The sequence below is a fragment of the Electrophorus electricus genome, chromosome 13 (assembly GCF_013358815.1).
Source record: "Electrophorus electricus isolate fEleEle1 chromosome 13, fEleEle1.pri, whole genome shotgun sequence".
Classification (NCBI taxonomy): domain Eukaryota; kingdom Metazoa; phylum Chordata; class Actinopteri; order Gymnotiformes; family Gymnotidae; genus Electrophorus; species Electrophorus electricus.
Genome location: NC_049547.1, coordinates 9,495,774 through 9,522,061, shown reverse-complemented (window position 1 = coordinate 9,522,061; position 26,288 = coordinate 9,495,774). Strand labels below are relative to the sequence as shown.

General features: G+C 41.9%; 1 protein-coding gene across 7 annotated transcripts; it reads left to right on the top strand.

Annotated features, from left to right (window-relative positions):
• Positions 1 to 6,455: 6,455 nt before the first annotated feature.
• Positions 6,456 to 25,113, top strand: aspg (asparaginase homolog (S. cerevisiae)). Of its 7 annotated transcripts, XM_035533053.1 has the most exons (19): positions 6,456 to 6,897; positions 8,460 to 8,589; positions 9,290 to 9,325; positions 12,471 to 12,582; positions 12,809 to 12,934; positions 13,114 to 13,197; positions 13,927 to 14,053; positions 14,197 to 14,309; positions 15,607 to 15,792; positions 15,920 to 16,033; positions 16,214 to 16,333; positions 16,547 to 16,642; positions 17,600 to 17,763; positions 20,214 to 20,300; positions 20,770 to 20,869; positions 21,100 to 21,165; positions 21,448 to 21,471; positions 22,047 to 22,070; positions 24,516 to 25,113. In XM_035533053.1, exons 1-19 carry the CDS (start codon positions 6,630 to 6,632, stop codon positions 24,558 to 24,560), a joined length of 2,022 nt encoding a protein of 673 aa, XP_035388946.1. In that variant the 5' UTR covers positions 6,456 to 6,629; the 3' UTR covers positions 24,561 to 25,113. The 7 variants fall into 7 exon arrangements, with proteins under 7 accessions (XP_035388946.1, XP_035388949.1, XP_035388947.1 ...); XM_035533056.1 differs by lacking the exon at positions 9,290 to 9,325; XM_035533054.1 differs by lacking the exon at positions 21,448 to 21,471.
• The last annotated feature ends 1,175 nt before the right edge of the window (positions 25,114 to 26,288 follow it).

The following is a 26,288-nucleotide window of genomic DNA, read 5'->3' as shown; positions in this document are numbered from 1 at the left end:
CGGAAAAGGTGTGAATGAAACTCGTCCGCCACTTCCTCTGAAACTCGCCGTCCCACCCTCACTGTATGCGCATTGCTTCTATCACAAATGGCAACAGCGACCTCTGCAGGTTAGTACGAAGTAGTACTAACGGATCATAGTTCTAAAGACTTTCAAATAATGCTAGAAAAAAAATTATTGGCATTAAATCAAGCAATAAAAACTTGTTTCGGCACTCCCTATATACAAGGCCTGTCTGTAAAGCCAGTAAACTGTAAAACCAATTTCTAGTTAACACGAATAAAATACTGTATTACACGAATTTTCTTTCTGTTCTGCAAGATAATGATTTGGATGGAAAAAAAGCCCAAACCTTTTTTAAACAGCAGGGTCCCACAACATCACATTCCTATCATGATATTTCACACCAGGGGTTTACATTCTTTTCTGAATGGCCAGGCTCATTTTTACATCAAACCTGCTTTTCATGTTCACAGATAAACAACTCTGTTGTGGTCTCATTGAACCATTGAACCATTTATCCAACATTATTTACCAAAATCTATTAACTTTGTCGACGGCATAAGGCAAACCATTTAAGTAGTTTTTTAACATCATGAAAGAGGTATCTTTTCATTGGAGCCATATCACTGTTGTGAAAAAATGATGAGCCTAGAATGTAGCCAGTGTCTGAGGGTCTCCAGCTGTGAGAGATTGTGTTGTCACATTTAACAAAACAGTGGATAGGGAAAAAGTCATATTATACTTTTATTACAGTTTTTCTCATTTGGATACACACTGTAACTGAACAAATAATCAAGAAAATGATTCATTATACTAAAATCCCATAATGATACAATATTTCTTCACAGCTATAACACAGTTAATTTAACACAGTTTGCAGTTCTGATGAACTCATTTTGCAAAACTCTGCACACTATGCAGTTCTCAGTGGGAACACACCTGTCTCATTTCCCTAAACACTGGCATCACCAATCAAAACTCACTATGCCAATGAACTATATCATCATCCCGCAAGTGAAAATACAGTACATCATCATTATTTACTCACTTCTCCTTATTGCCTAGAGCATATAAACTCTATAAAAGATTAGGGAAATGTCAAACTTAGCAAAGACAAAACAAAAAGGGAGAAAGAATGACTACAGAGAGGAAGAGCCAGAGGAAGATGAAGATGAAATGGAAGGCAGATAAATATTTCCTAAGACATTTGAGCAATTCTTGTGGACAAAGTCATACTGTAAACCATGGAATGAGCATGGGGGAAGCTGGACAGATTTGTGGCCAAATCCTCATGATAGACAAAATGATGCCTGACATTGAGGGGTTTTTGTTTATTTGTTTTTACCGTAACAGCAATTACAGGTAATGTTTCAGAGTATTAAGCATATTAAGAATACTTAACATAATCTTTAATAAAAATCAGAAATATTTTAATAGCAATGATGAGGTCAAGCAAATATTCTATATTTACATTTACAGCATTTAGCAGATGCTCTTATCCAGAGCGACTTGCAAAAGTGCTTTGTCATTTACTCATAGAATACATCCTAGCTAGTACAGCAGATTAGAGTCCAATATACAAATGATCTAGAATACTGTAGAAACACAGGGATCGCTGCTGATGCCTAGAAGTACAAAATACATAAACGTCTCTCTTAAACAATGATAAGTGCAATAAACAATAAGTGCTAGAGTTTGTTAAACAACATCAGTGTAATAAACAATACCCTACAATAAGTACTAATTTAGTCAATATGGGAGCAGGGTCAGCTGTCATTTCAATTTCCATGAATAGATGGGATTTCAGTCTGTGTTTGAAGACTGCAAGGGACTCTGCTGTCCAGACAGCAAATGGGAGTTCATTCCACCATCTTGGAGCCAGGATAGAAAATAGTCTCAATGCTTGTCTTCCATGAGACCTGAAGCATGGTATGAAGCTGAGCTGTACGTGAGGTTTGAAGTACTTGAGGTACGGATCGGGCTTTGACCACTGACCTCATGTATGAAGGGGCTGGTCCATTTTTGGCTTTGTAGGCAAGCATCAAGGTTTTAAATCTGATGCATACAGCTACTGGAAGCCAATGAAGGGAGCGCAGCAGCGGAGTGATGTGTGTGAATTGTGGAAGATTGAAGACCAGTCATGCTGCTGCCTTCTGGACATGCTTTAGCGGTCTGATGGTTCTTAGAGGAAGACCAGCAAGGAGCGAGTTGCATTAGTTTAGCTTTGAGATCACAAGAGACTGCACAAGCACCTGGGTAGCTTCCTGTGAGAGAAAGCGCCAAATCCTTCATATGTTACAAAGGAGAAATCTGCATGACTGGGTTAGATTAGAAACATGAGTTGAGAACGACAACTGGTTGTCCAAAGTTCTGCCCAGGCTATGGGCAGCTTCAGCTGGTGATACCAGGGAGTTCTCGAAGGAAACTGTGAGGTCATGGTAAGAGTTGGGAATACCTGGGATGTATAGAAACTCGGTTTTACTGGGGTTGAGCTTCAAGTGGTGGTCTGTCATCCATGATGCAATATCAGTGAAGCATGCTGAGATATGTCTGGAGACCTGCGTGTCAGAGGGTGGAAAAGAAAGAAATAATTGAATGTCATCGGCATAGCAGTGGTAGGAGAAACCATGAGAAGATATTACATCACCAAGAGAACGAGTATACAAAGAGAAGAGAAATGGGCCTAATACTGAACCCTGTGGAACACCAGTGGAGAGTCTATACGGTTTGGATGTGGATCCTCTCCATGTCACCTGATAGGACCGTCCCTCCAGACAGGACTGAAATCATCTCCATGCAGAGCCAGTCACACCAAGCCTGGAGAAAACAGAGACAAGAATGTTGTGGTTCACTGTGTCAAAGGCTGCCAAAAGGTCTATAAGAATCAAAACAGATGACAGTTTGGCAGCTTTAGCAGCATGAAGTTTCTCCATCAGTGCTTGAGGGCTGTTTCTGTAAAAATGTGCCAATTTGTAGCCAGACTGATTGGGATCCTGCAGCTGGTTCTGGGTGAGGAAAAGACACAATTGATTGTAAACTGCTCGTTCGAGGGCTTAAGAGAGAAGTGATACCGGTCTGTAGTTGGTAACATTGGAGCCGTCAAGTGTGGCTTTCTTGAGGATTGGTACCACCCTGGCGGTTTGAATGCAGTTGGCACATATCCAAAAGATAAGCAGTTGTTGATGATGACAGAGATGAAATGAGGCAGCTGAGATTGTCTGGAACAGAGTGGAAGGAATTGGATCCAGTGGACATGTAGTCGGATTGCTGGAAGTCAGGAGTTGAAAAATTTCGTCTGAGGAGAGAAGAGAAAAAGAAGTCAGAGAGTGGAGTGCTGGGGAACGCACACTGGTTAGAAGAGTGGGAACAGAGAAAAAGGACCGCTGGACTGCTGCAACCTTCTCCTCAAAGAAGGTGGCGAAATCCTCAGGAGTAAGAGATGAGGAGGGAGGGGGAGAATTAAGGAGAGAAGAAAAAATAGTGAAGAGCTTGCATGGATCAGATGCTGATGATTCAAATTTTTCTCTGTAGTAGGATGACTTTGCAGATGTTACTTCCAGTGAGAACTTGGATAGGAGAGACTGGTATGAGCTGAGGTATGAAGCTAGGTAGATTCCTCCACCGACTCTCTGCAGTCCTTAGTTCTGTTAGCCAGGGGGCAGGTGGGGAAGACTTAGCAGGTCTAGAGGAGAGAGGGCATAGAAGATTCATTGTTGCAGAAATGAAAGTATTTGTAACTGTATCCAAAGAGAGAGAAGACAGAGAGTCAGGGTGAGGAAGGATGGACAAAATAGTGGAAGTAAGGGAAGAAGGAGTGATGGAGTGCAGACTGCAACAGAAGGAGGAGGAACACGTTGGGGAGGTCTGGATGGAATGAGAAGGAAGGGAGAGAGAGAGAAGGATAGAAGGATAGAATTTATAACAATTGAATAACAATTGAATTTATAGCAATTTAATGTTACCAACTTTGCTGGTAGAACTGTTAAAGTACATTAAAAAAAAATCTTCTTTCCTTTTTTCTACACATTGAATTAGACAATGTTTCAGTATGGAAAATGTCTTATAGTACTGATTCCTGCTATTGGAACTAATGGGTGTAGGGATAGAATGGGGTCACACCAGTGAATTGAAGTATGTAGCCTGTTGTGCAGAAACCCTGTGCACATTATTACTTGTTACACTGCATTCGATTTAATAAAAGCATTGAGTTGGTCTGGTTCAAAATGATGTCTGTATGGTGGGTTGTATTGTAACTGACACTGATCTAAAACAAAGACAATGACCAACTTAAGAGTTAAATATTTAACACTGAGTTCAGATGACCAGATTATGTGTTTATAGGGGAGTATTTGTGCACAGTCTTATCAAATTTTTAGCACACTAGATCTTATTCCCCCTCTAGTTTCAATTTGTCTTTAATTATGTACAATTAACCAGCTTTGTTAATTATTCTATGACAATGAGTTCACCTAATATAAGCCTTAGGTTATTATAGTATCTGGATTGTGGTAAAATATTTTTTAGATGAGGCCTTGTAGACTACAAAAACATTTCCAAAGGAGAATATCAATTTCCAGTGTAATTTTGGGTAACTATTCCATTTCGTTTTACTGTAACTGTTGACAGAGTGTCGCAATTTCTGTCTTGAGAAAGACTTGATAATATGTGTCATGGAACGCTTCCCCCCACCAGTCACGTGGTACGGCCCGAGTCGTGCGGGGGGGGGGGGGGGGTTCACTTATTTGTAGCCACACCCCCGTGATGGCACGCACGTGTACCGTTAAGTGTTTGTCTGCCCACCTCACGGTTGGTCATTGCTTGTTAGCGTCCGAAGTAGAATGTTTGTATCCAGGTTTGTGTGGCCAATGATGATCGTTAGCGTTAAGTGTGTTTATGTTCACTGTTAATGTTACGTGTGAATGCCAGCATTGTCCTATATGTCCACTGTCATTAAATGTTGCACAAAGTCGAGGGAGTCTGTGCGTCCTGCGGCACTCAGGCCAACGTTACAATATAGCTACATTTTATAGAACACTAAGATATTTTCAGATAATTTGTATAAGAAAAGTAATTTGTTTCATAATCTTTCTTTGAAATTCTCAGACAAATAAAATGTTCAATACAAATATTTCTTTACTGATGAAAGTAAACCCTCAACCAATACAAGAAGGTGCGAAGTATAGATATCAGTTGATGCTGTTATTTTCAAACAATTTTAAAAGGCATGGATACAATAATACAAATATATAGGATACATGATGTACCTGAACAGCAAAAGCAGGGCCAGACTTTATGTTTAGAGCAGCTTCAGTCTGACTTAGAATGCTGACATACACACTATATGGTCAAAAGTATGTGGACACCCCTCCTGCTTATTGAATTCAGGTGGTTCAGCCACACTCAATGATAACTGCTATATAAATTCAAGCACATATTCTACATAAAGAAACACTGGCATCAGACTTCAGTCATACTGAAGAGCTCAATGACCTTAAATGTGGCAATGTCATAGGATTCCACCTTTGCCACTGGTTGATTCATGAAATTTCTGTCCTATTAGATTTGCCCCAGTCAATATTAAGTGCTATTATTGTAAACTGGAAGTGTCTATGAGTGCTGGTGCATAAAAATACATATCATGTGATGCACCATTCACTACAGAGTTACACAATACCTCTGAAAGCAACATCAGTACAAAAACTGTGTGCTGAGAGCTCAATGGAGTGGGCTTCCATGGACAAGTAGTTGCACACAAGCCAAAGATCACTATGTGCAATGTCAAGCATTGGCAGTAGGTCCCTCATCCTTTATATTACTTTTTTCAATGGCTCAGAAATGTTTGTTCTGTACTTTGTACAGTACACCACATTATACATGTATTAGATAGAAGACTGGGCCACTGAAGTATTAGTTCTATTCAATTTACATAATTTTGATTTTGTTTGTATATTCATTTTTAAAATATTCATCAATACAAAAAACAGTCTTACAGAAACTCAAAATCAGACCTCTGTTCAAACTAATAGCAGTGTGACAAAAAAAACAAACAAACCAAAAAACAACAAAACCCTCCTTGAAATGGGATGCAGAGAAACCTTGAGAGGACAAGACTCAAAAATTACTTCTGTGTTAGACTGATGTTAGACTGGCTGCCTGAAGCTAGACATCTGCACAAAATAGTGATCTGAATATACCCTAAGTTTGAAAAAAAAAAACAAAAAAAAAAAACCCAGCACAAATCTGAAGACTAGTGCAGTTTCCTGATTAATCTTTACCAATACAGTCTCCTGGCTAATCTTTACCAAATTTCTAACAAGAGACCTAAAAAAAAGACAATATACTTTTATTCAGAAATTGGTTACTGCAATGAGCTATCACAGAAACAGACGGTGTGAACAGGTTCAAAATATCTGCTGATATGTTTCACAAAGTTTTTCTTCTTCTTCTTCTTCTTCTTCTTCCGCATCGGACGGCCTTAAACTACTTCAATTTCTGCTCTATTTACATAGCTCGATAAACTGTACTTTATTTTGTTTGGGTAGACACCCACTGAATCGTAATACTGCCCCTTTAAGTCAGGAGCCGTGGCACCAGGGCTACTAGGTTAGCTATCTGTCCCGGAGGATATGGCGGAGTGTACGAAATCCCTCTCGGGGCTGTCTTTCTCAGATGAAATGACCTCTCTCGCTCGGGCACTTTCGTCAACCACATTAAATCAGCTGGAACAGGCCGAGGCTATTCAGTCACAGCCGTCTGTCTGTCGGATGGGGCAGGGTTGGAGGAGGAGAAGGGTCTCCAGCAGCCAGAGTGTTGACTCGGTGGATGCCATCGCTGAGGCGAGGGTCCTGGTCATAAATACCGGTGGAACCATCGGGATGATGTACCACGATAACGGTAACGCCCCCCTCACCCCCCCCCTCCGAAACACCAGCAGAACATTACGTCTTACGATGAATAAAATTGAGTTTTTAACTTTCGGAGCAGACGTCAGACACACTCTAAAATCCAGAACTAGGAAATGCGGTCTTTACTGACTCGGCAGGCTTAATGGTGTTGAAGTGCTGCTAGGTAGAGTTAGCTCGTCGATGGCTAGCGCTGGCTGGGCACGTGCACGGTGATCGGGGACGCCATACGTGCCAGTAATATATGAAAACACCACCTGCACAAAAAGCAAAAACAGTACAGCAGCTACGTGTCGTCTGCGGGTCTTAGAAGGCAAGTCTCCAAAAGAACATGCAGCGACGTGTAGTTACAGCAGGACGCATCTGGTTTTATTCATTTGCCTAGCTATTTTGTTTCTGTCACAAAGTCACATTATGAAGCCCTGCGTTATATTTTGCTGATGCAATCCTTTTGTCACTGTTTAGACCAAAGTCGAAATTTAAGAAAGAACCTCACTGGAAAAGCGAGTCACTTTGCACACGCTGTAGTAAAGACAGACTCAAGTGCTCTGGTGTTTTTAAATTGTGAATTGTGAGATTATACACAGTATGCAAGCCAGATATGTTCTGACCTTTTTAGAGGGTTCAGTGTAGGTATTTCAAATCTACGTACAAGTCAAGTCAAAATCGGCAATTTATATGAATATCATGTATACTTTTTGAATGAAGGTCCTGTTTAAGTCCTAAGGTTGTGTTTGTGAGCAAATGCTGCTATAACAACATTATGTTTTTGGCAGCCCACATGGAGTCCCATATTTAGCCTTTTCAGTGCTGCTCAGAGCTTTCTCAGGTTACACCTCCACACAGCTGCTGGTTAACCGCTCACTAAGTGTGCATGGGACCCGTCCTGTGGACCAGTCCCCTCCTGCTTTCTAATTTTGTAAAAACTTCTATCCCTAGAGATAGAAGTTGCTTCTTGGATGTTTCATACTTTGAATTACGTGTTTGAGCTTTCTAGATAGATTTACTGCATGGAAGCACCAATAGATTAAATCACTGTTACCAGGGTGCCATATAGCCTAGAGGAAACACAGGTCAACCACAAAGGGATGGGTTATTAATGTAGTGTTTTGCACTGGCCAGAATTTTGGTAAAATTCTGTTGAGTGGTCCTGCAGAGAAAACTGGTTTTATGTTTTTCTTTCAAAAAGTCACTTTGTGAAGGCCTAGAATGTATTTTTTTTATCCAGAATCATTTGAAATATTAAAGCCATTGACTGTTACCCAAACAAGATTTTGAACATCTAATTGGTTTTTGCGTTGTGACATTAAGGACTACAAGACCGCGTCATTGTGTCATATCATGTTAGTGTTTGTATGACTAAACCTCTGTGAATGATGTGTGTCTTCTCCTCCTGTGTGTGTGTTGTCTTCTCCTTGTGTGTGTATGTGTGCTCTCCTCGTGCATATGTTCTTCTTGTGTGTCCTTTCCTTATGTGTGCGCGTGTGCGTGCATGCGCGTGTGCGTGCGTGTGTGTGTGTGTCTGTCTCCTTGTTATTTTGTGGCGGGGGCCAGTACTGTGTCCGGAGCCCAACGCCCTGGTTAAAGTGCTGCGGAAACTCCCAATCCTTCACGATGAGCAGTATGCACAGCAGACCAAGCTCTACGAGTACTACGAACCTGCGTATAACACACTGGTGCTGCCGTGAGTACTCCTTACTTTCTCTCTTACACACCTACACCCCTCCACATACACAAAACACACATGCACATACACTCGTGCAAACACACACGTTCACGTATATGCTCATGTACATACACTAACATGTTTACACACACACACATGTATTTCAACGTATGGTCCCCATAGCAAATTAACTGATTTGGTTATTAATTTAATAACTTAATAATTTAAGTTAATAAAATTTTTTAATCATTTCCAGGCAGCATTTTTCATGTATTTCACCTTTTAATGCAACCTAAACTGACTTAGTATAGTACCTTTCAGTGCTGTCCTCCTCCTTTTGTAGAGTAATGTATTGTAATGTACACCTTTTCTTGAATTTAGAAGCCCAAAAGGTGTAGGCTATCAAAATAAAGTCAGTAGTCTGTAATTACAGTAAATGATGTGAGCAGGTGACTGGGTATGTTTTTGTAGAGTATTTCAGTGTATAACATTATGGTCATTACAGCATGTAATATATTATTGTTAGTTTTTAGCACTAGCACTTATTGTGACATTTCTATTTTTATCTTGGGCTTGAGCGGACACTGGGATCTACTTTAGGTTCATGTTTAACTGTTATTAGTGGCCAATAGAGGGTGCTATTTTCTTACGTTTGTATTTTACTTGAACCCACATTTTCAGTGCCTCAGTCTTAATGAGTGTCTATCATTTTCCTCAGGATGCCCACACACCATGCCGATGAGCTGTTTCAAGGGTACTGTAGTGCTCTAGTACTGGTAGAATAACGTTTGCCCTTGTGGATTTGTGTGTCTGTGCGTAGGTATATTTGCTTGGTTTGCTTCCTGAGGAGGTCTTACAGACATGCCCTTCGCCTCCATCTGGCTCTCACACCACTCTCTGTTCGGTAGAACAGAGCTGCACTCCGGGCACTCCAGGCTCTCCAGGCCTGTGTTAAGCATGTTTGACTTGCGGAAGTGTTTGTGGAGTTTGGCATCAGGAGAGCAGATGGGGTCCACGTACCCACCCTGGAGCCTTCTGTCTGGGTTAGCAGTAGTGGAGCTAGCCGCCTGGCTCCACGGCAGATATGTAGGCCGTGCACACACGCACATGCATTCAGAGGCTATGAACGCTATTTTATTTTTTGCCCTTTTGATGAGTGTCAGCACAAATGGGAAACCAATTCAGTGAGACGGAGCATCAAATAATACCATCAGATCCACTCCGCATAGATTTAATAACAGCTTTAGATCATACCTCTGTTTATATCAAAAAGTGCCATTAGAGAATACCTCCACTTGTCAAGAATGGGTTAAGAATTAAGAGCTTCACATTGGCTTCACAAGTCATCATACTGGCATTATTTGTGTAATGCATCGTTCTTTGAATGATCTATTTTGTTATTGTAGCTATAACCGTTTGCTAATCCTTTCATACTTATTCTGAGTGTCTTTTAATATATGATTGCATGTGTGTGTGTGTGTGTGCTTATATTACCAGTTGCCTGATTTTATACTAACATGATTGTATTCTGTCTGTCTTGGGGTTGTGCTCGTAGTTGCCTTATAAATGGGGTTGGTTGAGGAGCGCAGCTTCACCATAGTGACCGTCAGAGTATGTGCTTAACGGCAGCAGCTCTGGGCTTAGCCTGCAGACTTGACGACTGTGTTTTCTTCTTTAATGTGTCAATCTGGATTAGGAGACATTGGTTTGAATTTCAGACCTAGTTCCTAGTCTGTAACTCTATCTCTGGGCTTTTGTCAGTTAAGAAGCATTCTGTCCTGACAGGAGCATGCAGCACACGGTGACTTTTGCTGAAATTTTGTTCGTTGTTATATTATTCTTTCAGCATTTATACTATACTTTTGTAAAGCAGTCAGTTCTCAACAGTTATGACATGGACACAGATTGAAATCAGTATAAATTTATACATGTATGAAACAGCCCCAGTGACTGGATTTAGTTTATATACTACAGACAAGGCACCAGGTACCTCTACAGGGCTTTTGTTTGCTTTCACTCCTTCGCACTGTTTAATCCTCCTCCATCTAACTTGCACACAGTTTGTCTCCTCCATCTCACGCCGTCACACTGTTTATCCACTTCCATCTCACTCTGCCTCTCACGCCCAGGCTCCCTGTCTCACTCCTTTACACTGTCTCTTCATCTCATTCTCTCAAACTCTCTTTTCACTTTCACACCATCTCTCCCCGTCTCTCACGCTGTCTGTCCCTGTCATTCTCTCAAATTCAAATAGGTTTATTGGAGTGGATCATGAAGGACAACTGTTGCCAAAGTGATTAATAAAACTTTTAATACTAATAATTAGAAACTGTTGAAAAAAGGAAAAAAACCCACATACAGCTTTTCTCTACTTCTCCCTGTTCCTCTTGGATTTTCTTACAGTGGCTTTCTCTCTCATAATGACTCTCTCTCCCTTCCTGTCTCTTTCTACTCCCCCCCCCCCCATCTCCATCTCTTTCTGCCTGTCTCTGTTTCACTCTCTTGCGCACACATCTCATAACCGGCTCAGGACGTTAACCCTCCTCCTCCCCATGCCAGCACTGCTAGATAAAAGTGTACTTGGCCATTTGAACATATTGTGTTTTCCAGGCTGGGCTTCAATAGCATCAGTAGCATATGACTAATGCAGGGTTGCCAGCTCAACAGAAACTTGGTGGAGAAGGTTCAAGGTATAGGAAGTGTGCGCACGTGTCTCTGCGGGCGTGCGTGTGTGTGTGTGTTGCTCATTCTCCTGCTGTTCTTTTGAACGGCTGAACAAGGCAAATGCTGCCCTGTGAGTCTGTGTTACACATGTCTGTATTGGGGGATTATCCAAAGAAGAGATTAAGGCGTCCTTTCATGGAGCTGCAAGCAGCCACCATCCTCTGTGGGCTCGCTGGGGCAGGGGGACGTGTCTTATGGATATAGGGCTTAGGGAAAACTGCCCCCGTGTAATTAGGACATTGAGTGAACACACCCCATGTTTAGGGGTGCAGTGGCCCCAAGCAAGGTGCACCCCTACAAACAATGCACATCCCCCAACAGTGAAAGTCAAGAAGATGCAGAGGTTTCTGATCAGAAGCTAATCTTATCTAAACACACGCACGCGCACACACACACACTCACACACACACACACTCTCACTCTCTCTCACACACACACACACACACACACACACACTCTCACTCTCTCACACGCACATACACACTCTCACTCTCTCACACACACACACACACACACACACACTCTCACACACACACTCACTCTCTCACACACACACACACACACACACACACACTCTCTCTCTCTCTCTCACGCACACTCTTACACACACTCTTACACACAAACACACACACACTGTAAACGACATTCTTTTTTTGAGACTTTGTGAGTACAAGGCAAATGAACCCTCCTGGTTAAACTGAAGGCCTCTGAACTCAATTTTGTTTTGCTTCATGTCTGGGGTGAGCCCCGCTCCACCACCTCCACCTCCACTCACCCGCCCCGCTCCACCACCTCCACCTCCACTCACCCGCCCCGCTCCACCACCTCCACCTCCACTCACCCCCCCCAGCCCCCTACCGCTGCTCAACCTCTTATCTCCTTGCCTCTGTTTGACCAGAAAATCTGAACTCTGTCCAACTCACTATTCCGAAATAATTGCTTAATTCAAACAGAAGCCAGAGTTTAAGAGCCATTTTTTTTTCTACTTTAGCAAACGTAGGTGCTGTATTTGCGTCACTGGATTAAGCAGGCTTGTTTTTGTTTGCATACACAGCCAGTCTGTGTTGGCTTGAACGTGTTGCTTTTTGAGCTGGTTATTACATATCTAAATGTCTTTGTGATGTGTGTTTTATCTCCGTCATCTCATGTGTCGCTTTTTCTTAATCTTAATTCAGGCTATCCAAACAGGACAAAAGGATAGTGTATACTCTGTTGGAGTATGCCCCTCTGCTGGATTCCTGCAACATGACAACGGATGACTGGGCCAGAATAGGCAAAGACATTGAGGTGCTTTTTGTATACAACAGTAACAAAGTTGTACGATCTATAACACACACTAAACCATATACACACATTCACTGCAGCTAAGGTCAAATAAACAGAACGATGAACTAGTGGAATTCCGAGACTGAACAGCCAGTCGCGTTTTGGCTTGCTTAGAAAGGAGCTCTCAGTCATTTTGATCATCCCGGTTAGTGAGGAGGTGGATGGTGTTTGTCCTCTCGGCCCACAGAAACACTATGAGAAATATGATGGCTTTGTCATCCTGCATGGCACAGACACCATGGCCTACACAGCCTCAGCCCTGTCCTTCATGTGTGAGCACCTCGGCAAGCCAGTCATCCTCACTGGATCTCAGGTAGGCTGAGTCATGAACACACTACCCCTATAGCCCAGTGCCCTACCACTACAGCCTGGTACCATTTGTTTTCCAAATGTTGTGTTTTCCCAGGTTGTTCACAGCAACGTGTTCCTGCGTCTTATCATTTTAAAAGCTCCTGTCCTTTGCAGTAATATGGACCTCACTGTGTCTGGCAGGTACCTATCTTTGAAATGAGGAATGATGGGCGGGACAACCTGCTGGGGGCGCTGTTGATCGCAGGGCAATTTGTCATTCCTGAGGTGAGTGAGTCTCTTCCGCCTCTGGGTAGTCAACAGGTCGAGCACGAACAAGGCGAGACATTTGCCTTTCTAATGTGGCTTTGTTGTAAAGATGCATTTTGTAAATAGCTAATTAAACAGTTAATTATTATAATAACCTGTGGAGAACTGACTCTTTACTCTCTGAGTAATTTATATTCAATAAAAGCAAAGTGAATATACATACTTTTCTCATTGTAATAAGATACCAAGATAATACTAATACTAATAGATTTACAAGTAATTAGAAATAAACCGAACAACCACTCCGAAAAGACAGATGTTGATTTGGGTGGTTTGTGGGTGTTTTGTTTTTTTTTGTTTTTTTGGTCGCTGTTTTTGTGTATGTGAAGTTCCTCCTTTCTGTTGTTGAAGGAAAGTGATTTACACTCCTCTGCTGCCACTGGATCAGCAGGTCTGATTGCTTCACCTTCTGATGCAGGGCGTGGCAGCGCAGCCGGGGCGACACTCCTCGGAAACTTGCGCACAGGGTTCTAGCCCCGCCCAACATCAGAAACTTGCGCACAGGGTTCTAGCCCCGCCCAACATCCGAAACTTGCACACAGGGTTTAGCCCCGCCCAACATCCGAACACCCGGCCTGTCTTGCCAAACTGATAGGCCAGAGGAGTGAACGTGGTTTGAGTTGATGAAAGCAAAAAAAAAAAAAAAAAAAAAAAAAAAAAAAAGTTCCTTCCTTTCATTCCACATAGGTGTGCCTCTACTTCCATCATAAGCTGTACAGAGGCAACCGCGTCACCAAGGTGGATGCTGGGAGTTTTAATGCGTTCAGCTCCCCCAACCTGGCTCCTTTAGCCAATGCTGAAGTGGACATCAAAAGTAACTGCAGTCACTGCTACCAATAAGAGCAATAAGAGCTTGTCTTCCAAGTGCTCAAATGGAAATTTTTTTGTACATTTCAGTTTTGATTTTCCTCCTACATTGCTTGTTCTGTGTGCTGTTTGTTGTCTTGCTGTGCACAGTAAACTGGGACACAGTGTGGAGGGCAAACACGACAGCAAAGTTCCAGGTGAACACACAGATGAACCGCAACGTGGGCCTGCTCCGCCTCTTCCCAGGGATCACCGCAGACACAGTGAGATGATGTTTCAGTGAATGGCTTTGTGTAGTGCTCTGCCCCCCCCAACCATGCATATCTGAACTCATCTCCTCACTATAGAACATAAAGGTTCGGTTAAGATGAACTGTAGAGGATCAAAAACAATCAAGATGCTCATAATGAATCTGTGCTGTTGTACATGTTCTCACAGACTTCACTGTAGAGTGTCCTTTATTTGTATAAATGCCCCCCCCATGGTGTGGAAGAGGGGCTTGCCTGGGCCCAGTGTAGGTGGTGCAGTAATGAGAGATTTATGGAGCCTGTCTAAATTCTTCACAAAGCAGCAGTGAGCTGCTCGCGTGTACACCACAGTGCAGTAAGCAGCAGATATTTGCCTTAGATCTTTTTTCATTATATTTGCTTCCTCACTCCTCCACACCTTTTTAAACTGCATTAATGACCTTAGAACCATTAAAACTGGAGAGGAATGAGGATGGATTAGTTTTTCTTGGAACTGGCTGTTCTTTAGGAATTGGGAGCAATGTTTCAACTAAAAATGTATAAATGCTGAACAAGTCTGAAGGCCTCTAATGCCAGTTTTAGCAGTTGAACAATGGCAGTGGAAAAGCTCTCTGCTTTTATTAAATGTAATGAGGCAAGGCTTTAACGCAATCATCCATCCCCAGGACGGTTCAATCCACACTCCCTCGGACTACTGTACCAAACGGGCCTTTAAGCCTAGTGATGTCAGCTAGGTCTCTTACACTGGGAATGAAGCTACACTGTTGCATGCTTTCTCTCAGATTTCATTGTACTGCAAAGTCTCATTTTTGTTTATATAACCCCTCCAAGCACACACACACACACACACACACACACACACACACACACACACACACACACACACACACACACACACACACACCATTTTGCACTGTGGTAGATTCACTGTGCCCAGTGTTGCTGGTGCAGTAAAGAGACACTGTTAGGTGTGGTAGTCTTTACAGCAAATGGCAAAATTAAAATGTTCTCACAGCATTCCTTTTTGTTTTGAATAAATAGCTGTTAAGTAGTTGTCCTATATACTATCAAAAGGGAACAGGCCTAGAATAAAATCAAATCTGCTTCATGACTGCTTTCAAATCGTTCTCTAATAAAGGTGTTATGATATCTTGTGTTATATAGAGGATATCAGGTCTCAGTATATCAGGTCTCAAGATATCAGGTCTCAAGACGGTTGGAACTGTAGTGGTTGGTCCTCTTCTGTTAGCCTGTTAGGTCTGGTAGAGCAGCACGGCTGAGCTGTGTGTGTGTGTGTGTGTGATTGGTCCAGGTGCGGGCCTTCTTGCAGCCCCCCATGGAGGGCATTGTGCTGGAGACCTACGGCAGCGGTAACGCCCCGGACAATCGCACAGACCTGCTGGAGGAGATCCGCAGTGCCACCAAGCGAGGCCTCATCATGGTCAACTGCACCCAGTGCCTCAGAGGCTCTGTCACTACCTCATATGCCACAGGAAAGGTGTGTGCGTGAGTGTGTGGGTGTGTGTGTGTGTGTGTGTGTGCGTGTGTCGGGGTGTTTGTTTGATTGTGTAGGCTGTATTGTATTTGTGTAGCTCTGTGTGTAACTTCTCCCTGGTCTTTCTCAGGCTCTGAGTGATGCTGGACTGGTAGCCGGGTGCGACATGACTCCTGAAGCTGCCCTGTCTAAACTCTCCTACGTGCTGGCTAGGAAAGACCTTAGCACACTTGAAAAGAAGAAGGTACCCTGACCTTTGATACTTGACCCACTGCATGTGGAGATCTAAGCTGGAGCGCTGTACTGCCTACAGCAGAGGTCGACAGCCCAGTCTGTAACTGGCCCAGACATGTTGGGAGTAGGAATAAATAGGATGCTGCTGCTCCTAATGAACTAGACTGAGTGTGGGTTGTTTGGCTATCAGCTGTTGAGCAGGAACCTGCGCGGTGAGATGGTTGCTGACCTCAGTGGGGCCAAGCTCACCCTCAGCAACAGCCGCTTCATCCAGGTCATTGCCAAGTCCCTCAGCATCAGCTGCAAAGAGGTGAGATACCTGCTTCTGCTCTGATTGCAAGTCTGTTTCTCTGTGAGTCAGTACTCTGCCAGCTCCCCAGCTTCTCTCTCAGCTTCTCTGGCAGAGTACTGAAGACCCAGTCAGACAGGCCATTGGTAACAGCCTTCAGTCAATGCTTTGGGACACAGTTCTGCCTGGCTTTCCACTGATAAAGAACATTGAAGCTATGATTCTTGCTTCTAGGAGCTGGAGGCTATCCGTGACACCCTGACCCCCACGCTGGCCTGTGCTGCTGCTAAGATTGGCGATATTGAGGCACTGGAGGCCATCCGGGAGATGGTAGAGGCTTTCTCTGTCTGCCCTACCACTGAGGGGCTTCAGTCCTCAGCTCACCCATTCAATGTGCTTCTGTCTATCTGTATCAAACATGTGTGATGAAACGAGGCCCCTCACAGAGCCTTCCAGCCACACTGGCTTTTTGCTGCTGGTTTCCATGAGCCATTTCTCATTTCTCCACTGAAGTCCCAAGACCTGTTTTCAGACAAGTTTTCAGACCTGTTTTAGTTCAACAGAGAAACATTTACTGACACACACACACACACACACACACACACACACACACACACATACACACCTTAAGTGAAGCTAAGGTGTCACATGAGTCAGAAAGTTCAGAGGAGAAGTGTGATGTAGATGCACTTGGGAAAACAGTTCTGTTTGACTGGTACAACAACTGTGGTCTTTTGACAGCAGAATGTATCCAAAATCTTTATCCAGCTAATCTAGTCAATAGTTAACTATGTAACTGCATGGCTTATATGAATGAATTTATGTAAGGAGGCAATGATTAATCCACCCGTGTTATGTCTCAAAGAAAACACGTCTATCAGGCTTTCCCTGACTACACTGATGAGGAAGCCAAACATGTTGTGTTGTGGAGTTCGAGGGAACGTTCAGATAATACACACAGTCTACTGATAAGATGAAACGCAGTCTGTTTGGAAACCGCTGCCCCCATAACCTTGGCCGCCACAGAGCTGGCCCTATGCACGATTTGGCCCAGTGATCCTGTTAGACCAGGTCACTCTAGGCTGAAGTCAGATTTTGGATTGTTGTTTCTACTTTTCTGATGGATGAGTGTTAGTGCTTGTTGGTGTAAATTAAGCTTCTATACTGATGGTGAAATAAAATAAAAAAAGTAATTAAATGTAATGTTGTTAACAGTTTTTTGCTATGATGAGTCCCAGAGATAGAGCAGGTGTGTTAGTGAGCTGGTGGACTGCCCTTCTGTCACAGGGCAGTAATCTGAGCACGGCGGACTATGACAAACGAACTCCACTTCACGTTGCTGCCTGTGAGGGACATCTGAAAACTGTGCAATACCTGCTGGGCCAAGGAGCTACTGTATATGCCAAAGATCGCTATGGAGACACACCCCTTCAAAATGCTGTTCGTTTCAGGTAAGTGTGCGCATGTGTGTGTGTGTGTGTGTGTGTGTGTGTGTGTGTGTGCGCGCGCGCGTGTGCATGCCTACACCTGAGCATTTGTGTGTATGTGAAGATGTGTGTTGTTGCACAGGTGCATGACGTAAGGCGTAGGTGTAAGAAGGTGGGTAGGTGTGTGTGGGCATCTTGTTCTGCAGGTCCTTTATCACTCATCACATTCACTTGGTGCCTTTGTGACCTGTTAAAGCTTTCAGCATTTCAGCTCAACCTTTTCACATGGTCCAGTGTCATTCAGCGAATAGCTAAATCTACTTTCCATTAAAAATCCTTCTAAAATCCTTATAGTTTGATACAAATTGAAAATATTTCAACTTCTGTCACTGCCTAATGTGTAATGGATCACAGCACTAATGAGGGAAGATAATCCTCAGAATCAGGTTGGTTCTCTGGCTCTGGTATGTGTCTGACTGTGACTGTGCACCTGACTGCCTCATTGGTTGGCCCGAACTGTAAGCAAAAGGCTTGGCAAGGTTTGGCTGCTCAAGCCGAATCGTTTAGCTCTGTATCTGGTGAGGTGGCCTGTTCATTTCTCCAGTTCTTTGTGACCCACAGCTGTTTCCACAGTTCTTGCCCACAGAAGCGCATAGATGCTTGGCTAGCCTGCAGTGGTGCTTGAATGTTTGTGAACCCTTTAGAGGTTTCTATATTTCTGCATAAATTTGACCTAAAACCATCAGATTTGTCCCACAAGTCCTAAAAGTAGATAAAGGGAAGCAAATCAAACAAATGAGAGAAAAAAAAAAAATTAGACTCTGGGACAAAGTCCAAGTGGGACAGTCACTAACTCCTTCATTTTCTCCAGTCCCCCATAGACGGTCTTTTCCTGTCTTCTGCCCTGTCTCTGTGGAGATGTAGCGCACAAACAGACCAGGATGAGATGTCAACCTCATTAAGAAAAGAAGGGTGGGGGGGATAAATTGTGTCTGTCTGTGTCTGTGTGTGTGTGTGTCTGTGTCTAACAGAATTAGACATGCTGTTGAAAGGCCTTGACTACAATTATCATTTAATTAGCCTGATCATGAGGCAGACAGATTTGGTGGTGTTTTTTTTCCTCCAGCTGTGTTTTCCTTGGGCACATTTCCAGTCATGAGGGAGAGGTTGAGTTCTCGGGGCAGCGTTTTCGCTGCCTTTTGTTAGAGGAACACTTGCTTGGCTGTCAGTAGTGATGCTGCATATGCCGTGTGGGGCAAACTCACTTGTCTGCATTCTGCAAACAACAGCTTCAGTTTTGATCTGAACGCAACGTATAATTACCAGTTGCAGAGCGGGGGACTAAACGGTGAAATGTGAGAATTCCAGATTGGCAGTCAGGGGCGCAACAGTTTAAAATCTTCTGTCACCAGATCTATGCAGGGAGATGAATTTGAAGACTCTTCCTTTTCATTCAGTGGGAGAAAAGCCTACGTGATGGTGTCATGTTCCTGTAAGGCACAGAAGAGAGGCCCGGCCTGAAGGTGTGTTTAAACCTGCCTTAACTGCTGCTTTTTCACCAGGGCTGACAGTGCCACTAGGAGAGAGAGAGGACCAACTGGATATGTAACAGCCACTAGTACTGTCAGTATCTTACAGGGAAATAGACGAAGTAGGCAGGGTAGGGCTAAACTGTGGCCAAACGCACTTGAAATAGGTTGGAGAAGGACCACACCCGTCATTATTTCAGACAATTCATTATTTTGTTGCTAATTTAACCGAAACCTGGCCTGACAGGCATGGCTTTCGTACTGTAATACATCCCTCCAGAGGTGCCAGTGAGCACACAGTGCTAGTTTTTTTTCTTTAAAGATTGTTTCCTCTGTTTATTCTTCTGTTGTTTCCATGTCGGTCTGTAGCCAACGCATGGAGCTGCCGGAGCCGTGGAATGCGCCTGCCTTTGGTTTACTGGGTACTGTGTGGCGTGTTTGTTTGTTTGGGGAGATGACGCACCGGGGCCTGACTTGTCCCAGCCTGCCTGGGCCATTACCCTCACCCTTGTACTGTAGTATCAGCCACGCAACACTTGCGCCAACAGTCACTAGGGGCAACAAGGGTTAATCCAACATTGTACTTTTCTATAGTTCAGTTTGCAGTGTCACAAATAGGGAGTGTTTTTGTTTCTCTTATGAAATGGCCTAGTGGCATTCCTCAGCGGCCATGTTCATGCTCTTATCTGTACCTCGGTACAGCCTTTAGTTCAGGGTGCCCATTTTTTGACCCTGTGGTATGTAAGTGCATGCATGATGACACTGTGTGCTGAAGCATCTTGCGTGAAGGAAGAAGCTGTACCGCAGGCCAAACAAGTTCTCCTAAGACCGAATGTGGCCCGTCAGGCCCAGTTCAAGAAGCTCTGCTGTGGGTTGCTGCTGCCGCTGTCTTTGTCTCCTGCCTACAGACCTTATCTTCGGCCTTCGTCTCCTCTGCTCTCTTAGACATAAAGATGTGGTGGAGCTTCTGCGGAAGACTGGAGCCCATTTCTCTCGGGAGGAACTGGAGGGTGTTGGAACCGAACTGTGCAGGTGACACCCAGACCACCCCCCCCACACACACACACACCTTTCCACTCTGCAGCTCTCGCACAGGTCTTTCCAGTCATACAAGGCTTCCATCAGGTTTCAGAATGGTCCCCAGTTACATTGCAACTTGACAGCACATATATATGCCTGGTATTTAATTCTTGAAGCAAAGTTGTGTCATTTATTCCATTAAACCTGTTGATATGTGGCCAAAGACTTATGCATGGTCCTGCATGGTCCTGCACTCATGGGGAAAGATGAGTGACGCTTTTTATCCTAGCAAGTTTTTAACAGCAACAGAGTAATTGCAAAACAACATGAAGAAACTGTAGAGATGATGTTTTTTTGGATGTTATTCTGATTTAATAGTGTCTAATAAACACTTTTCAGGGTTGATAATCTATAGAAATGTAATATGTGCAATATGAGTGGTTTGTGTGTGTGAGCATGCTTTCATATGTTTGCGTTATAGTCTAGCAGCAAACTGTGACCTGGAGGGACTGGAGATTTGGTATCTAGCTGGGGCTGATCTAACCACCTCAAGTTTCAATGGGCAGATGCCTATAGAAGTGGTAAGGAAGCAGTACATGTAAGTTTACATACTTATATGCAAATGCCATCACTTTTGATCTTTTAAGTGAAATGTAGATGTCTGTATAACAGCCTATAGAAACACATGTGTATACCTGGACCTCTCATAATAATAACTATGTGTTCTTCGTTGTAAAGTGTTGTCATAAAATGCTACAGTCGTACAGCCTTTTATGTATTTGAGGTCTGACTGGATTTCTCTCTGTTCCAGGCCATGCAGGCAGGCCATGATGAGATGGTGCAGTTTCTACAAAAGGCTGCTCAATGCCAAGCTCAGGTGTGGATCTCTCTCTCTCTCACACACACCCACACACACACACACCAGTATGGTGTGATGATGGACCTCTGTCTGAAACATCTTGTACTTCTCACTACTTCTCTACATTTTTGAATATCTCTAAATCTCATACTACTATATAGTGCAGTTACTCACCTGGAATCTTTGCGTGCAGATTTCTATATAAATCACACACTCAAATACTCTGAGATTGATAAAAAAGCTTTTTATAATGTAAAGCTATTTGTTTTCATTTGCTTGCTGCTACTGTGCACTTTTCAGCAACAGACAGATGAGGGTAATGAGGTAAACATTCCAGTAATTTTCCCCTTGAATGTGAATATCCATTAACATTTCTGTGCTCTTAGATGAACTACAAGCATTTTAATCTGCAACTGCTTTGTGAGCAATGAGCACCTGTAAAGTGCCTCACTGCTCACCTGGTCACATTGCAATAAGCACACCTTTAATGAAGACTACCTGAACATACTGCAATAAATCATACCCTTTAATGAACATCACCTGAACACACTGCAGTAAAATACATGTTTAATGAAGACTACCTGAACACACTGCCATAAAACACCCCTTTAATGAACATCACCTGAATGTCAGAGCATGTTGTGATGATGGTGCTAATGAAGGTTTATCTGACATAAAACTGCTGTAGGCTTTATGTAGGAGGGTTTACTTCATAAACCATGTGGGATGTCATCCTGTGTGTGTGTGTGTGTGTGTGTGTGTGTGTGAGAGAGAGAGAGAGAGATTGATAGATTGATTTGTGGTGTTTGAGTGTCCACTCATGTCCAGGTCTTGTGGCATGTGCTGTTTTCTGATTTCCTTGTCTTCCCGCTTTTTATTAACTGTTCTTTATCTTGCAGACAGTTCTTGATGAAAGCGAAGAGGTACATTTCAGTTTGTGTCTGATATTACTGCTGGTGCTCATTTAGAGCCACAGTCAGGGATTTGCAGAATTGGTCAATGATATCAAAATATCCTTCCATGCTTCATGTGGCAAATAAATTAATTTAATCTGAAGAAAAGCTAGGATAGTTTATACTACTTACAAAGATTAAAATGAAATCTATAGTTTCTTGTATATTTATCTCAGCCTGAAGGGGAGTCATGTTGTTAATGTCTTTGTTGAATGTTGTGTCTTGCTTTAGTTGTGTGACTTTTTGCTTTACTGGGCTAGAACTCCCTGACTGGGTCTGTAACATGAGCAGTGTGAATGGTTCTGTATTGGCTTTGTCCTCCTGGTGTGGTTCAATTATATGTAAAGTCTTCCTGTGATGTAGTTAATATTCTACCAGTTTTATGAAATGTGTCCTGAAGACAGGCAGAGAAAACGCCATTGATTTTGATACCCGTGAGAATGCTAAAAGTTTGCGAAGTTTAATAAACTTTCTTTTATGCTTGATACAACTAGTTCATTAAAGCTTAATAAAATTTCCAATAGATAATGTTGTAAAGCATCTTTAATAGAATTTCTTTGTCCAAACCTGAACAAACTAGGAGTGTCAATGGTGAAGAAAAATGCCATCCATGGTGTAAAAGGAGGGGAGCTTGTGAGGAACTTAGATGGAGGACCTTATTCTTCTCCGAGTGACACTGGGTAGTGGAATCTTAATAGGAAGTGTACCAATGCAGGAAGAACCAGAAGCCCTCATACAGGAGAGTCAAGAAGAAGAGTTGAGCCAGCGATGTTAAAAGCCTGTGACAACTGAATGTTGGCTATAAAACATCATAATCGAGAAGCTCAGTGTGAGCGTAAAGCAGTTTTAGAACATCCAAAACCAGGTTGAGAACATGTATGGGTGAATAGTTGTGAATGTGAATGTGATTTAATTGAGTCATCATTTGCATTTATCTGATACTTTTATCCAAAGCAACTTACAATTATGATTTAGTATAATTTTGAGCAATTGAGGGCCTTGCTCATGAGCCCAACAGTGGCAACTTGAACAGGCAACCTTCAGATTACAAGTAAAGTAACCACTTAACCACTGAGCTACCACTGCCATCCCACATCACATCACACCATTTGAAGGATTAAAAGGAAGGTCTGGAGTATCAAAGGGAGACTAGCAGAGGCCTGAGGGCACCCTGAAATATTGTCACCCCTCTAGACCACAGGAAGAGAAGCTTTTATCTAAAGGCATGGCTGAACAAAAACACTTTTAGCTTAGACTGAGACCCAAACACCAAAATTTAGATTATTCCATGGCCGGGAGCTATGTAGAAAGGGTAATTCTAGGTACTAATATAAAAAAAAAACCCTATACCTCGTCATCAATGAAGGTGTGGCAGATTTTAATAGGTGGTGGGATTACTCGGGTGCATTTAGGGTTTTACAGGTAAGTCATAATAGATTGTAATAACTGGTAACCTGGGTGATGACTTTGACCACATAGCCTAATTTTCCATTTTTTAAATGCCATTTGCATTGAGAACTAGCTAGACCTTGTTTAGGCAGTCCATAGAATATGTAGACAGCCAGGCATTATTGTAGTCCAACTTTGAGATGATGAAGATATGAACAAATGTTGTCTGCATGTTTTAAAAGATGGAAAAAGGCTGTTTTAGCAATCTTATGTGAAATGTGCATCAAATTAGGGGTTTGTATTTAGTCTTTAACATTTAATACATCTAAAACATTTAATAAAACTACAAAGCTGTTGTTACATCGTATATAATAATTCGTAATTCCTTGTACACAAATTTGTCTTACTAAACTAGTAACTACCATCTGGTTTTGGCTTATACAAAAAGTTTAAAGCTATCAGTATGCACACTGATGCTAATGGAAGCTTATGGATATGGATAACTATCCAGTGGTATCACAAATAGTGAAAATGGCAGTGGTCCTAGAACAGAGCTTTGTGGGACACCAAACTACTTTTCTATGTGTATAGAATTCTATGTGTATAGAATTGGTAGCAGCGCTGATAACAGTCTGGGACAGGTTATGTTCAGAAAGTAATTGTGCTTCCAAGAATATATTAGGGAAATCAACTTATTCTTAAACTTTTGGAACCTGAAATTATACATTCCTTCCATAAGATAAGCACAATATTTAACACTGAAAAACACTATCGAATGGCTGTGTGTGGCAAGAAATAACCTCATTTAGAGAGGAATTCTTTTCCACACTGAATCATGGCTAATGCAGAATGCATGTACATTAGGGTTATTACTCTTTGCAAAATGTGTTCTTGTACATTTTTCGTTGTTATACAAGTTGCTGGCATTTTTATTCCAGTGAGATTAATTTATTACTGCAATGCATACAACTGTCTTAGAAGTGAGCGTAAGTCATGCTTGTTATTCTTTTTCTCTTAATTTTCTAGAATGGCGAATTCATTGAGTTCACGGCTTGCCCACAGGAAAACTGACAAGACAATTCTACTCTCGCTGGATTCCTGGTCACTCTCCTTTAATTTTCACATTTTCACTTTTTTTTTGTTTTTTTACATTTAAAAACACTTCCTTTTATGTATATTTGCTTTTAAAGCTAAGAACACAAATGTGACTGTATTGTGATGTAAAGTAATTGGGTAGCTATGGATATCAGTTCAGTATTGGACAGTAATAAAATATTGTTGTCTAAGATTATTGGATTCACATGGAAAGATTCTGAATTTTGTTATGCATTTAGAAAGTGCTTGCAATTAAGTGTTGCCCATATTCTGGGAGCTGTTACAGTTCAAACATGCTGGTGAAACATAGTTAAATATCATAAGGGGTAATTTTTGCAAAAAAGGTTATGATTCGCAACTAGTTGCAGCTATCTGATAGTGGTAGTGATATGTCTTTTTATAGCCAATTTAGCTAATTAGCAAATATGATGCAATATCACCATGTAATATATTGTTCTTGTAAATGCTGTTCAGTTTCTACTGTGCCAAAGTGCCACAGAATTTTAATAAAAATTTGCTTTTATATTAATCTGCACATGTAATCAGTTTTAAAGTACAACCACAGAATATATCTCAGGTGAGTAAATCCTGTGTCCATCTGTAGGCTTCATTGCTGGAGAAACACACACTAATGAAGCGGTTTGTTCCCAGCCCAGCAGACTTTCAACACTTATTTGCTTATAACACAAATTGTCCCTGTCATATGTAGTGTCAGGTGGGTGTACAGATGTTACTGCTATGAAACTTAAAACCTTTGTAAAACTCTTGCAATAATACAGCAATTCAGTTTTTTAAATAGCACAAGACAAAAGCGAATGTAATTAGAATGAATGCTGTTGCATCAGCTTTAATAAGCACTGCTGGTTTAGATGTAAAGTTAAAGTTGAGCTGGCTGATTGAATCAATATAGCTTGCTTATTTATGTTCATCTATTTTGCCACCTTTGTAACACTCAATTTAAATGTTTAAATTACACATTAAACCAAATGAAAGCACCCCACAAAGAAACAATGATACTTGTTTCCTCTTTCATAATTAATATTAAATAAATTGTCTTCTCATAATAGCAGGAGACAATGTGTGCATTGTCTTTAAGACTGAGAGATAGGTTTCAATATATTTGCTGTTTATTATTTATTGAGAAAAAGCACAAAGATGGAAATTAACTATTTACATCTTCATTATTGACTGATTTAATCTCACAGAGTTTGTTTGGAACAGCTATACAGACATGATGAAATTAATGGAATAGTACCAATTCATACTTAATCTTATTTGGTTTGTATTCTAAAAAAAATAAAAATAAATAAATAAATATATATATATATATATATATATATATATATATATATATATATATATATATATATATATATATATATATTACGCTCGAACCTTTACATATTAGATTATATTTTCTTTTAATTTTTCAGATCTGATGGTGGGCACCTGACCTCTACTAAGGTCAGCCTTCCTATACAACAATGAGAAACAGGCTTTATGATGAATATTAAGAAGTGTGTGTGTGTGTTTGAAAATGCACATGTAAAGAATTTTCGAGGATTCCAACGTGCATGAGTCTCTCACTGCAGTACTCATTGTTGATCGAGAGCAGGCTAAGAGTCGCCTGATGCCGCTGGAACCCAGATGAGCCGGTTGGACCTGCGTGGCCGTCATTCCAGTCTCACTGAAAAGGCTTGTGTG

What these genes read in the sequence shown, in the direction of transcription:
- aspg (XM_035533053.1), top strand. Translation starts at nt 6,630, where the DNA reads ATGGCGGAGTGTACGAAATCCCTCTCGGGGCTGTCTTTCTCAGATGAA. An exon ending in TGCTGAAGTGGACATCAAAA is followed by an intron (nt 14,054 to 14,196) that starts GTAACTGCAGTC and finishes TGCTGTGCACAG; the next exon opens with TAAACTGGGACACAGTGTGG. An exon ending in CAAAATGCTGTTCGTTTCAG is followed by an intron (nt 17,764 to 20,213) that starts GTAAGTGTGCGC and finishes CTGCTCTCTTAG; the next exon opens with ACATAAAGATGTGGTGGAGC.